The sequence below is a fragment of the Leucoraja erinacea genome, chromosome 25 (genome assembly GCF_028641065.1).
Source record: "Leucoraja erinacea ecotype New England chromosome 25, Leri_hhj_1, whole genome shotgun sequence".
Lineage (NCBI taxonomy): Eukaryota > Metazoa > Chordata > Chondrichthyes > Rajiformes > Rajidae > Leucoraja > Leucoraja erinaceus.
In genome coordinates, this window is record NC_073401.1 from 23,667,010 (window position 1) to 23,679,695 (window position 12,686).

The 12,686-nt window shown below is 42.1% G+C and overlaps 1 protein-coding gene across 5 annotated transcripts in view; it reads right to left on the reverse strand.

Moving 5' to 3' along the window:
• ccdc117 (coiled-coil domain containing 117) overlaps positions 1–12,686 on the reverse strand; it is a 37,208-nt gene that overhangs the window by 21,335 nt on the left and 3,187 nt on the right. For 4 of the 5 annotated variants that reach the window (XM_055655223.1, XM_055655220.1, XM_055655222.1 and 1 more), the window contains exons 2-3: positions 9,515–9,862; positions 2,726–2,779 (exon numbers count right to left, since the gene is read on the reverse strand). In XM_055655223.1, the coding sequence (XP_055511198.1) occupies positions 2,726–2,779; positions 9,515–9,822 (362 nt within the window). In that variant the 5' untranslated portion in view covers positions 9,823–9,862. Of the gene's footprint in view, positions 1–2,725; positions 2,780–2,895; positions 3,085–9,514; positions 9,863–12,686 lie in introns of those variants that run through there. The other variant, XM_055655225.1, reaches the window with a different exon arrangement.

Below are 12,686 nucleotides of genomic sequence, written 5' to 3' on the forward strand. Positions count from 1 at the left end.
CCTACCATTTACCATGTACGTCCTATTTTGATTTGTCCTGCCAAGGTGTAGCACCTCACATTTATCAGCATTAAACTCCATCTGCCATCTTTCAGCCCATTTTTCCAAATGGCCTAAATCACTCTGTAGACTTTGGAAATCCTCTTCATTATCCACAACACCCCCTATCTTGGTATCATCTGCATACTTACTAATCCAATTTACCACACCTTCATCCAGATCATTGATGTACATGACAAACAACAAAGGACCCAACACAGATCCCTGAGGCACCCCACTAGTCACCTGCCTCCAACCCGATAAACAGCCATCCACCATTACCCTCTGGCTTCTCCCATTCAGCCACTGTTGAATCCATCTTGCTATTCCTGCATTTATACCCAACAGTTGAACCTTCTTAACCAACCTTCCATGAGGAACCTTGTCAAAGGCCTTACTAAAGTCCATATAGACAACATCCACTGCTTTACCCTCGTCAATTTCCCTAGTAACCTCTTCAAAAAATTCAAGAAGATTAGTCAAACATGACCTTCCAGGCACAAATCCATGTTGACTGTTCCTAATCAGACCCTGTTTATCTAGATGCTTATATATATTGTCTCTAAGTATCTTTTCCATTAATTTGCCCACCACTGAAGTCAAACTAACAGGTCTATAATTGCTAGGTTTACTCTTAGAACCCTTTTTAAACAATGGAACAACATGCGCAGTACGCCAATCCTCGGGGACTATTCCCGTTTCTAATGACATTTGAAATATTTCTGTCATAGCCCCGGCTATTTCTACACTAACTTCCCTCAATGTCCTAGGGAATATCCTGTCAGGACCTGGAGACTTATCCACTTTTATATTTTTCAAAAGTGTCAGTACTTCTTTTACTTTGAACCTCATAGTATCCATAGCTACTCTACTAGTTTCCCTTACCTCACATAATTCAATATCCTTCTCCTTGGTGAATACCGAAGAAAAAAAATTGTTCAATATCTCCCCCATCTCTTTTGGCTCTGCAGATAGCTGTCCACTCTGTCTCTCCAATGGACCAATTTTATCCCTCCTTATCCTTTTGCTATTAATATAGCTGTAGAAACCCTTTGGATTGACTTTCACCTTACTTGCCAAAGCAACCTCATATCTTAGCTTTTCTAATTTCTTTCTTAAGATTCTTTTTACATTCCTTATACTCCTCAAGCACCTCATTTACTTCATGCTGCCTATAATTATTGTAGATCTCCCTCTTTTTCCGAACAAGATGTCCAATTTCCCTTGAAAACCAGGGCTCTTTCCAATTTTTACTGTTTCCTTTCATTGGAACAACTTTGGTCCTCGTGTTGATAAACAGTTTCCAACAGTGATGGAAAGACTTGGTGCTGGGAGCTCTCTTATACCTGCATTAAGGAGGCAATTAAACACACCTGAGCAATTACAAACACATGTGAAGCCATGTGTCCTAAACATTATGGTGCCCTGAAAATGGGGGGGGGGGGGGGGGGGGGGGGGGGGACTATGTATAAACACAACTGTAATTTCTACATGGTGAAACCAAAATGTATAAAAAATACCCTTTAATAAAATCTGACAATGTGCACTTTAACCACAAGTGATTTTTTTTCTATTACAAATCTCAAATTGTGGAGTACAGCGGCAAATAAATAAATGAAGGGTCTTTGTCCCAAACATTATGGAGGGCACTGTGTGCAAGTAAGTTACATCTTTCCTTACCAATGACAACCTACAGCATTCAATACCTCAGCTGTGTGCTGTGTCCCAATCTCCCTACTACAAAACTACTATTCATAAGCTAATTAGTCATAAGAGCAGAATTAGGCTTTTCAGTCCAGCAAGTCTACACCATTCAATTGTGGCTGATCTAGCTTTCCGTACATTCTCCCCTTGATTGCCTGGGTTTTCACCGAGCGCTCCAGTTTCCTCCCACCCTTCAAAGATGTACACGTTTGTAGGTTATTGCCTTCTGTAAATTATACATTGTCTCTAGCGCGTAAGATAGTGTTATTGTACGGAGTGATCATTGGTCGCTGCAGTCAGTGAGCCAAATTGCCTGTTTCAATGCTGTAACTCTAAAGTCTCTAAAGTACCTTGATTTCTTACTATTTCCATCTGAGAATCTTACCCAGATACAGAAGAATGTCGGCAAACAAAAGGTAGCAATGCAGCCATGCAACCCAAACAACGTACAACGCAAACTCTTTCCTGAAGCCTTTTTGGAAATAGTAGATCCAAGGTGACATTTTGCTGTTGAACATAACCCGATAAGCAAGATGATTCAATAGATCATGTGAATTAAGAGAATGTACACAAAAGGCATTCAACCAGAAACTACATAGAAATTAAACGTTTGAATTGTGCATTTACCTTGATTGATATTAGTTCATAAAAAATTATAGAACAAAAGACATGCCATCCTTTTGCTTCATCATATCCCCGTAGCTTGTAACTCACTTTGACTCCAACTGATTTTGTTTTCTCCCTACATTTAAATAATCCGATTCTGTCTTTTAATGAGCAGAGAGTTAAGCCATTGTTCACAATCATTTGGTGGTCATCGTTGGAGGCATGTTCATCACTATCACATAAGATCAACATTCCAGCAATTTATAATGAAAATGTAGAGCAAACTCAATGGCGAGTATGAATATTAAATATCCACCAGCATTTTTTTGCCTCAAATTCCGATAACATTTCAAAACAGTTTTACAATTTTACTCACTCTTCTTCCTCCTGCTCCCGCTTGTGCTTCCTTCTGGAACAAAACTCATTCCTCCTATTGAAAAAGGAGAAATCTATGTTAGTTGAAAGAGGAAAGCTATAAAATAATTATTAATTAAATTAGCATTTTGACTTCCTTAAAATTTAAAAATCACACCAAATTTATTCTACCTGCTTAAGAGAGTGATTTTTCTATAAAACTGTAAAGTGATGTTGTAGAATTCTTTTAGGCTCCAAAGTGCCATTGGTAATCTAATTCCCGAAGATCCTCAAAAAGTTAGTTTTGGGAAACAGCATATCACTTTCTTTTGAAAGCAGACACACACTGGTGCAGATTTCAAATACAATTAGGCACACACCATTTTTAATTAGTGGGCAATGGTCACTTTGCAGTGCATCATATCCGCAGTGCGTGCTTTCATAAGCCAAGGAGCACTGTAGGTAAATGGCATGTGCAAGTAACAGAGACTGGGGCAAACACAGTCACATAATGCCGTCCCACTGACATCATAAAGAGTGTCATGCAGAGTCATTGACCCCAGCGACACAGTAAGGTTCAGAGTCTGCAGATTACCAAGTTTTGTGTTGAAATATCGGCTTCTGTTAGGACTGGAGGACAACAGTGGTAACATGGTGGTTAAGTGAGCAAACTAGTAACTCAAATGGGCTGGACTAATAGGCCAGTGAAAATTCAATATCAGATTTTTAAATAAAATACTTTGTAACGACACTCATAAAATTAGCAGATCGCCATGAAAACGTATTTGTTTCAACAATTTGCTGCCATTTCAAGTGGTCAGTTAAGGTCTAGTACATTAACCGTTAGTGATCTTCTCTTCAAGGGTGGAAACCTGCCATTCCTACCCAGTTTGGCCTACACACGACTGCACACATCTACGGAGACTCTTAAACTCACTGAAGTGACCACTGCTTAGTGGGCAATTAGGGTTGGACAATAAATACTGGCACTGCTCATGATGTCCACATTCTGAATTTTTTATTTTTATTTTTTTAATTCCTATCATTCTGGGCCACTTCTTTGTTCAATGGCAACTAATAAAGATTTCCACAACAACCAAATGAACTGTTCCAAGTAAGTCAAAAGTACTAGAGGTTTGAATGCAGAGAGAGGCTGGTGATTCTAATACGTTACAAATAACCCACTCTCCAGTCTGTCATAAACCATCTCAATCAACCCTGCCATCAGGGATTCTCCATTCCACTCCCTAAAGTTGAATTGAATTGAAAAGCTCTTTTAAAACATTTTCTTGTTCCTGGTACCACCATCCCTCTCAATTTTGAATTTCTCCAATGCACAATACACATTGGCAGCCACCTTGGATATCCATGATTTGATGCATATTTTCTGGCATCAATTGCAAAATGCTTTGGAAGGTTCATTCACATTAAGACTGCCTTTTGTTGGTAAACACTGAAATCAACTGGTAATACAGGTGGTTCTGCATTTAAGTGAGAACTAGGTTAGGAATTTGCCCATGCATTCGAAGAGAACGCCAAATATCTTTATTAAGATTCATGTGTGGAAGAACTACACATCTAATTTTAATTTTAGAGATGCCGCGCAAAAGCAGGCCCTTCGGCCCACTGAATCCGTGCCGACCCAGTGATCCCCATACACTAACGTTATAACTATCCCACACTAGGGACAATTTATAATCTTTGCCAAAGCCAATTAACCTACAAACCTGTATGTCTTTGGAGTGTGGGAGGAAACCGAATACCCAGAGAAGATCCACGCGGTCATGGGGAGAACGTACAAACTCCGGACAGAGAGCACCCGTAGTGGGGGGCAGTGTTAGCTGTGAGGAGGATGCTAGGAGGCTGCAAGATGACTTGGATAGGCTGGGTGAGTGGGCAAATGCATGGCAGATGCAGTATAATGTGGATAAATGTGAGGTTATCTACTTTGGTGACAAAAACAGGAAAGTAGACTATTATCTGAATGGTGGCAGATTTGGAAACGGGGAGATGCAACGAGACCTGGGTGTCATGGCACACCAGTCATTAAAAGTAGGCATGCAGGTGCAGCAGGCAGTGAAGAAAGCGAATGGTATGTTAGCATTCATAGCAAAAGGATTTGAGTATAGGAGCAGGGAGGTTCTACTGCAGTTGTACAGGGTCTTGGTGAGACCACACCTGGAGTATTGCGTTCAGTTTTGGTCTCCTAATCTGAGGAAAGACATTCTTGCCATAGATGTAGTACAGGGAAGGTTCACCAGACTGATTCCTGGGATGTCAGGACTTTCATATGAAGAAAGACTGGATAGACTCGGCTTGTACTCGCTAGAATTTAGAAGATTGAGGGGGGATCTTATAGAAACGTACAAAATTTTTAAGGGGTTGGGCAGGCTAGATGCAGGAAGATTGTTCCCGATGTTTTGGGGAAGTCCAGAACAAGGGGTCACAGTTTAAGGATAAGGGGAAATCTTTTAGGACCGAGATGAGAAAAACATTTTTCACACAGTGGTGAATCTCTGGAATTCTCTGCCACAGAAGGTAGTTGAGGCCAGTTCATTGGCTATATTTAAGAGGGAGTTAAATGTGGCCCTTCTGGCTAAATGGATCAGGGGGTATGGAGAGAAGGCAGGTACAGGATACCGAGTTGGATGATCAGCCATGATCATATTGAATGGCGGTGCAGGCCCGAAGGGCCGAATGGCCTACCCCTGCACATATTTTCTATGTTTCTATGTAGTCAGGATCGGACCCAGGTCTCTGGCTCTGTAAGGCAGCAAATCTACCGCTGCGTCACCGTGCTGGTGCTTCAATTAAGTATTGGAGGACAATTGGCCACTTTCATCAAATCCATGCTTTCAAGAAGGGAAGGGTTAGATATTGGACTGGAGAATAAAAGGCAGGTCGGCTTTGCAACAATGTAAATAATTCCCAGGCATTGAAATAAGAAACATCATTAACATAAACAATGGTTTGACAAAGGGTCATCGATGTGAAATGTTAACTCTGTTCCTTTCTTCACAGATGCAGCTGACCTGCTGGTTATTTTCAGCTTTTACATTATGTAATTGTGATACTGGAGCTGAGTGGCAGAGATTAATTTGAAAACTCATTCTTGCAATAAGAAAAGTCTCCAGATGTTGATATTTATTGAAATAACCAGAAACACAGCATTTAAAGAACCAAAACAACAAAGAGATATATATATAGTAACATATCGGGGCAGGTGTAATACGTCACGTAATTCTAATACAATCTCTCTGCATATGGAATACTTGGGTTATATAACGGGATTATCTCGTTTTCTACCTGTAAACACTATTTTTAGCACCTTTGGTAAACATAGTATTTATTGACATTACAACCAAACACCACCACAGTATCCATTCTGGAATGTTTTAATTAAATAACAGCAAAAACAAGTTTATTGTCAAGTGTCCCTGTATAGGACAATGAAATTCTTGCTTTGCTTAAGCACACAGAAAATAGTAGGCATTTTCTACAAACAGATAAATGTGTCCATATACCATGATATAAATATATACACACATGAATAAATAAACTGATAAAGTGCAAATAGCAGAAAGTGGTTATTAATAATCAGAGTTTTGTCCCAGCCAGGTTTAATAGCCTGATGGCTGGGGGGAAGTAGCTATTCCTGAACCTGGTTGTTGCAGTCTTCAGGCTCCTGTACCTTCTACCTGAAGGTAGCAGGGAGATGAGTGTGTGGCCAGGATGGTGTGGGTCTTTGATGATACTGCCAGCCTTTTTGAGGCAGCGACTGCGATAAATCCCCTCGATGGAAGGAAGGTCAGAGCCGATGATGGACTGGGCAGTGTTTACTACTTTTTGTAGTCTTTTCCTCTCCAGGGCACTCAAATTGCCGAACCAAGCCACGATGCAACCGGTCAGCATGCTCTCTACTGTGCACCTGTAGAAGTTAGAGAGTCTTCCTTGACAAACCGACTCTCCGTAATCTTCTCAGGAAGTAGAGGCGCTGATGAGCTTTTTTGATAATTGCGTTAGTGTTCTCGGACCAGGAAAGATCTTCAGAGATGTGCATGCCCAGGAATTTGAAGTTCTTGACCCTTTCAACCATCGACCCGTTGATATAAATGGGGCTGTGGGTCCCCCTCCTACTCCTTCCAAAGTCCACAATCAATTCCTTGGTTTTGCTGGTGTTGAGGGCCAGGTTATTGCGCTGGCACCATATGGACAGTTGCTCGATCTCTCTTCTGTACTCAGACTCATCCCCATCAGTGATAGGTCCCACAACAGTGGTGTCGTCAGCGAACTTGATGGAGTTCGCACTGTGGTTGGCTACGCAGTCATGGGTATAGAGTGAATACAGTAGGGGGCTGAGCACACAGTCTTGAGGCTGACACATTTCCACCAATACGAACAGACTGTGGTCTGTAGATGAGGAAGTCGAGGATCCAGTTGCAGAGGGATGCGCAGAGACCCAGTTCTGCGAGTTTGGTAACCAGTTTGGAGGGGATGATTGTGTTGAATGCCGAGCTGTAATCGATGAATAACAGCCTGACATATGAGTTTTTGTTGTCCAAGTGGTCCAGTGTGGAGTGGAGGGCCAGCAAGATCGCATCCACCGTTGATCTGTTGTGGCGGTAAGCGAACTGCAGTGGGTCCAGGTTTTTGTCGAGGTAGGAGTTGATTTGCTCCATGATCAGCCTCTCAAAGCACTTCATCACCACCGGCGTTAGTGCCACTGGTCGATAGTCATTGAGGCACGTCACCTTACTCTTCTTGGGCACCGGTATAATTGATGCCCTTTTAAAGCAGGTGGGGACCTCAGACCTCAGAAGTGAGAGGTTGAAAATGTCCGTAAAAACTCCCGCCAGTTGGTCCGCACAGGTTTTTAGAACACGACCGGGTATACCATCAGGACCAGGTGCTTTTCGGGGGTTCACCCCTCTGAAGGATTTCCTGACGTCGGCCTCTGTGACTGAGACTGAAATGCCATCACAGCGAATGGGGGATCAGGAAGGCACATCAGTATTCTCCCTGTCAAAGCGTGCGTAAAACGCATTGAGCTCGTCAGGGAGTGATGTTACACCGACATTCGAGCTGCCTCCTGGTTTCGCCTTATAGGAGGTGATTGCATTCAGGCCCCGCCACAGCTGCCGAACATCTGTCTCATCCTCAAGTTTGGAGCAGAAGTCCCTTTTGGCCTTTTTGATGGCCTTACCAAGGTCGTATCTGGACTTCATGTAGGCCACTGTATCATCGGACATGAATGCCCTGTGTCTGGACTTTAGAAGAGTGCGGATCTCAAAGTTCATCCAAGGTTTCTGATTGGGAAACACTCGGAAAGGTTTTTGTAGGGATGCAGTCCTCCACACATTTCTTTATGAAGTTTGTAACGACTGTGGCGTATTCGTTCAAGTCCGTTGCCGAGTCCTTGAACATTGCCCAGTCTACAGACTCCAAACAGTCCTGGAGTTGTTCTTCTGCCCCCCCACGACCAGCTCTGTGCTGTCCTCACTTCTGGGGGTGCGCTCTTCAATTGCTGCCTGTAGGCAGGAAGAAGCAGCACCGCGGTATGGTCGGACTTACCGAAGTGAGGGCGAGGGATAGAACGATAGGCATTCTTGATGGTGGTGTAGCAGTGGTCGAGGGTGTTTGGTCCTCTGGTGCAGCAGGAGACATGTTGGTGGAAGTTGGGGAGTGATTTCTTGAGGTTCGCCTTATTGAAGTCCCCAGCAATGGTGGTAAATGCCTCGGGGTAAGACGTCTGGTGTTTGTTGACCACGGCGTGCAGCTCCTCCAGTGCCAGACGGACGTCTGCCTGGGGTGGGATGTAGACCGCGGTCAGGATAACGGAGGTGAATTCTCTTGGGAGGTAGAAGGGACGGCACTTCACCGCCAGATGTTCGAGGTGTGGAGAGCAGGAGTTGGACAGGACTGCCACGTCGGAACACCACGCAGAGTTGACCATGAGGCAGACGCCCCCTCCTCTCCCTTTCCCAGATGCCAGGGTAGGTCCATACGGTGGATGGAGAACCCTTCAGGCTGGACCACTGAGTCTGGGGAGCTGGGGGTGAGCCATGTCTCTGTGAAACAGAACACAGAGCATTCCCTCAGCTCCCTTTGATAAAGCAGTTGATAAAGAAGAAACGGCATTGTTTCTTCACTGTCATGTAGCATTGCCTCCCTTGCAGTATTGTGGGTACACCCACACTTACAGGTTTAGAGGTAGCTTACCACCACCTTCTCAGAGGCAATTAAATACTTGCTCAATCTTTGAAGAACACATCTCTTCAATTTAGGAAAAAGGGAATAAGAGTCAGCAATTAAATCACAACAGTCAAGGGCCAAAATTGAAGACATTCCTGTTTCAAAATCCTGGCGCAGCTTTCATATGCGGTTTTACTGAATATCTCCAGGCAAAATATATTCATCCAAGTTAAAATTGTACTGTAACTTTTTTTATCCTCCTCTAGCTGCTCGCCATCGAGTAAACAGGGGAAATACTTAATTGTTGCTATAATAGTCCTGAGTGAGCCAATATAATAGAGGCAATAGAAAGTGATGGTGTTAGACATAGGATCATTCTGCAGAAATCTTTCCACTGACTGGATAACACGCAACAAACGCATTTCACTGTACCTCGGTACACGTGACAATAAACTAAACTGATTACTGAAACATTAACTTTTTTTTTAAAATTCCTTAATTGTGTAACCTTCTCCCTGGATTCAACACAAGCAACACCCAAACTTTGCTCATACTATCAACAATGGCGAGTTCGAACAACTTCCATCCAAAGACAGTGATAAAAACTCTCAATACTCACATGGGCATGTGCCTAAATTCATAATTTGCAGTAGATCTCATTCCATTCAAAGGATTGCATACGGGAGTCTCCATAGCGATGTCCATGTTTTCATGTATACCATCTGTCTGCCTAAAGCCGTTTCCATTTAGTTGTAAAGCGGGATTACAATACACTGGTATGAAGCATTCTGGCTGCTGTTTTGGATTCTGGACGTGTGCTGCTGAATGTGATGCATTTCTCCCATACACATCCAATCCAGGTGACTGAAACAGCTGTCTGCTTGAGGGTGCCAAGGAGCTGTAACAGAGACTGTGTGCCATCACCATAGCAGGTAATGCACTCAAGCGTTCAGATAAACGTCAGTCCCTGTTAAAAAAAAAGCATTACAATGTCAGAAGATCCATTACAGAAAGATACTTACTTCTCCTATGCAATTCTCAGGCAGAATGACCAAAACATTGCACACAAAGAAATGAGCATGCTGATTTAATTAAGCCATGTTAGAAACACTCCATTCATTTCCATAGCTTTCTTTAGAGCAATAAAAGGCTCATTAATCCAAACCGCTTGCATTGCCGTGTGAATATTTTGCTATATATAATATATATATATTATAACACAAGTTATAAAACTGGCGACATTAAACTCCTTTTTATTCTATCGCTAGTATTGAGGACTACACTGATTACTCATGCAATTTCTGTTTTAAACACATTCCCACCATACCAAATAGAATTCTACCCTCATGAGGACACTCCTTCACTTCAAGGGCTCAATACCACAGGTACAAGGAATTGTATCCATCAAGATATATATTAATGACATCACAAACATCACAGTGACACTGGTAGATGCACCCTCACCCAGCATGCATTTCTTCCCAGTCTAATGCACTTACAATTAATAGGGTTTGACATGATATTTTAATAATATTGCTGCTCAAACTTGGCTTGCGTAAATATTATTGATGTACAAAGTTAAATGCGAACACAATCAAGATTGAAAGATTGCTTGAACTACGGTGAGCATTTCCCTATTCAATAAATGAATTCCCAATTTTTAAATTCAACAACACTTCCACAACATAATTGCCAAAAATCCATGCTTCTTTTGAGAATCCAAAATTAATCAGCCTTGAATGTTTTCACCAAGTGAGCATAAACAGATTCTGAATAGCAATCCAAATATACAGTGAGGAACTTCTCTTGGTCTTAATCCAAAATGGCCTTGAACCCGAGATGCTCTTGTATGTTGTTAGCTCGCCTAACTATCCTCTCAGCATGCACACTTTCAGGCACTCAGAGTCTTATGCTTCATCGAGATCACCTATTCTTCTACACTCCAAACAATCTCTCATCTGACAACCACATCGCCATAAGAATCAATGAAATGAATCTTCATTATACCAATTTCAACTTAACAAAAAAGCCTATCTGGCTTCTGTCAGAAAGAATAGGTACCAATCAAAAATCGCCACTTAAACTAGAATCTGCTCACTTGGTGCAGTTCATCCATTGACCCCCCTGTTAAATGTTAGCATCTAATGCCTTCAATAGAAAAACAAACAAATGGAATCTTGGTTTTCTATTTAAAGGCATAGAATATTAACATCATAATTTAAACCCCATCCCACCTGTGTCCTTACAATAAAACTATAATAAAACTACAATAAAAAAGTTAATTGTAGAACAAAGTTTGGGCTAGGGGGCTTGCAATAACAAGTTTTGGTAAATACATCTGATAACAACATACTAAAAATGCTGGAGCTGAAACAAAAAGAAAATGCAGGGCAATTAGGAGATCAAGCAGAAACTTAGCTAATGTTCCAGTCTATTACCGTTCTTAGAGATTAGAGAATAAAAAAAAACTATAGAGAAGGGAGAGGGAAGGAAGGAGAGTATATAGAATAAAAGGATGAAGAATGACTGAATGAGTAAGTGGTGCTGATGCAAACTAAAAGAGGCGCTAAACATATGAAAATAAAAGAGTTGTCTGTGGGATGTTTTAAATGCCAGGCAATTAATGAAATTTGAGATTAATAAAATTTAAATATTTAATCATATGTGCTACTGATTTCCACTCAGGTGTTATTTTCACAGAATCTACCCAAGGCTTTTCCTTCTCAACCTTTTTGTCAGTGTTTCAGCAGATGGTTAGCAACCAACATCCATTGCAAGCCCAAGAACTCGCACATCTCTACCTTGTTGACAGTTCCTCCTACCCTGTGATCTGCAAGAACTCATTCTATTCTCTAGTTTGTCGGGTTCTGCTGCATCAGTTTCTCACGATGCCATTTGTCAAAAGTGCTTCTGATATGTCTTTTCCTCAACCATAATTTCCCCTTCAGTACTTGTGGACAGACAGGTCAGTTACACCATTCACACACTTGACACCAGATCCGATTCAGACACTATTCCAGTGTCGGTCATGAAAAGAGATTACTAGGAGGACAGAGAAAAAGATTCAAGAAAATGCTCAGAGCCTCTGAAGAAATGCAACAACCCGATTGACTCCTGGTAATCTCTAGCCCATGACAGCTTAAACCATAGAAGCAGAATTCACACTATAAGAGAACCAACACCAGGCATTTGTATCACAAAGGCCCTCCACAAGTGGCAGGATTAGACCACCTCAGCAGCTACCGATTTGTCTACCCTATCTGCCACCATCTGCCCCTTCTGCAGCCTGAATGGCCAATTCTCATACTGACCCTGTTGGTTCAGTGGGCTCTGAAGTGGCTGGAGTGGAAATTGATCACCAATTTCTAGAGACTGCATAAGATGACGAAAACAGGTGACAGGACTCTCAATCTTTTCCGATCCATTTCCAGCATTTCTGCTCTCAGTTCTTCTCCCACTCACCCTCCCCTCCCTCCTTTTCCAGCATTCCTAAGCAATGTGCTCTGCCTCGGGTTTTCCATCTTCACTCTCCTCACAACACTTTCCCCTGTAACTACAGGAGACACAGCACAGAATAAAAGATCAGAAAATACAGATACGCGGAATCTGAAAGACTGAACAGTAATTGTACTACCCAAGACACAAGAAATGGTAGAAAGTTGTGAACACAACCCAGTTCATCACACAAACCAGCCTACATCCACCCCCCACCCCATCAATCGACTCTATCTCTGCTTCATGCTGCCGACGGGAAAGCAGCCAACATATTCAAAGACAACTCGCAACCCAGT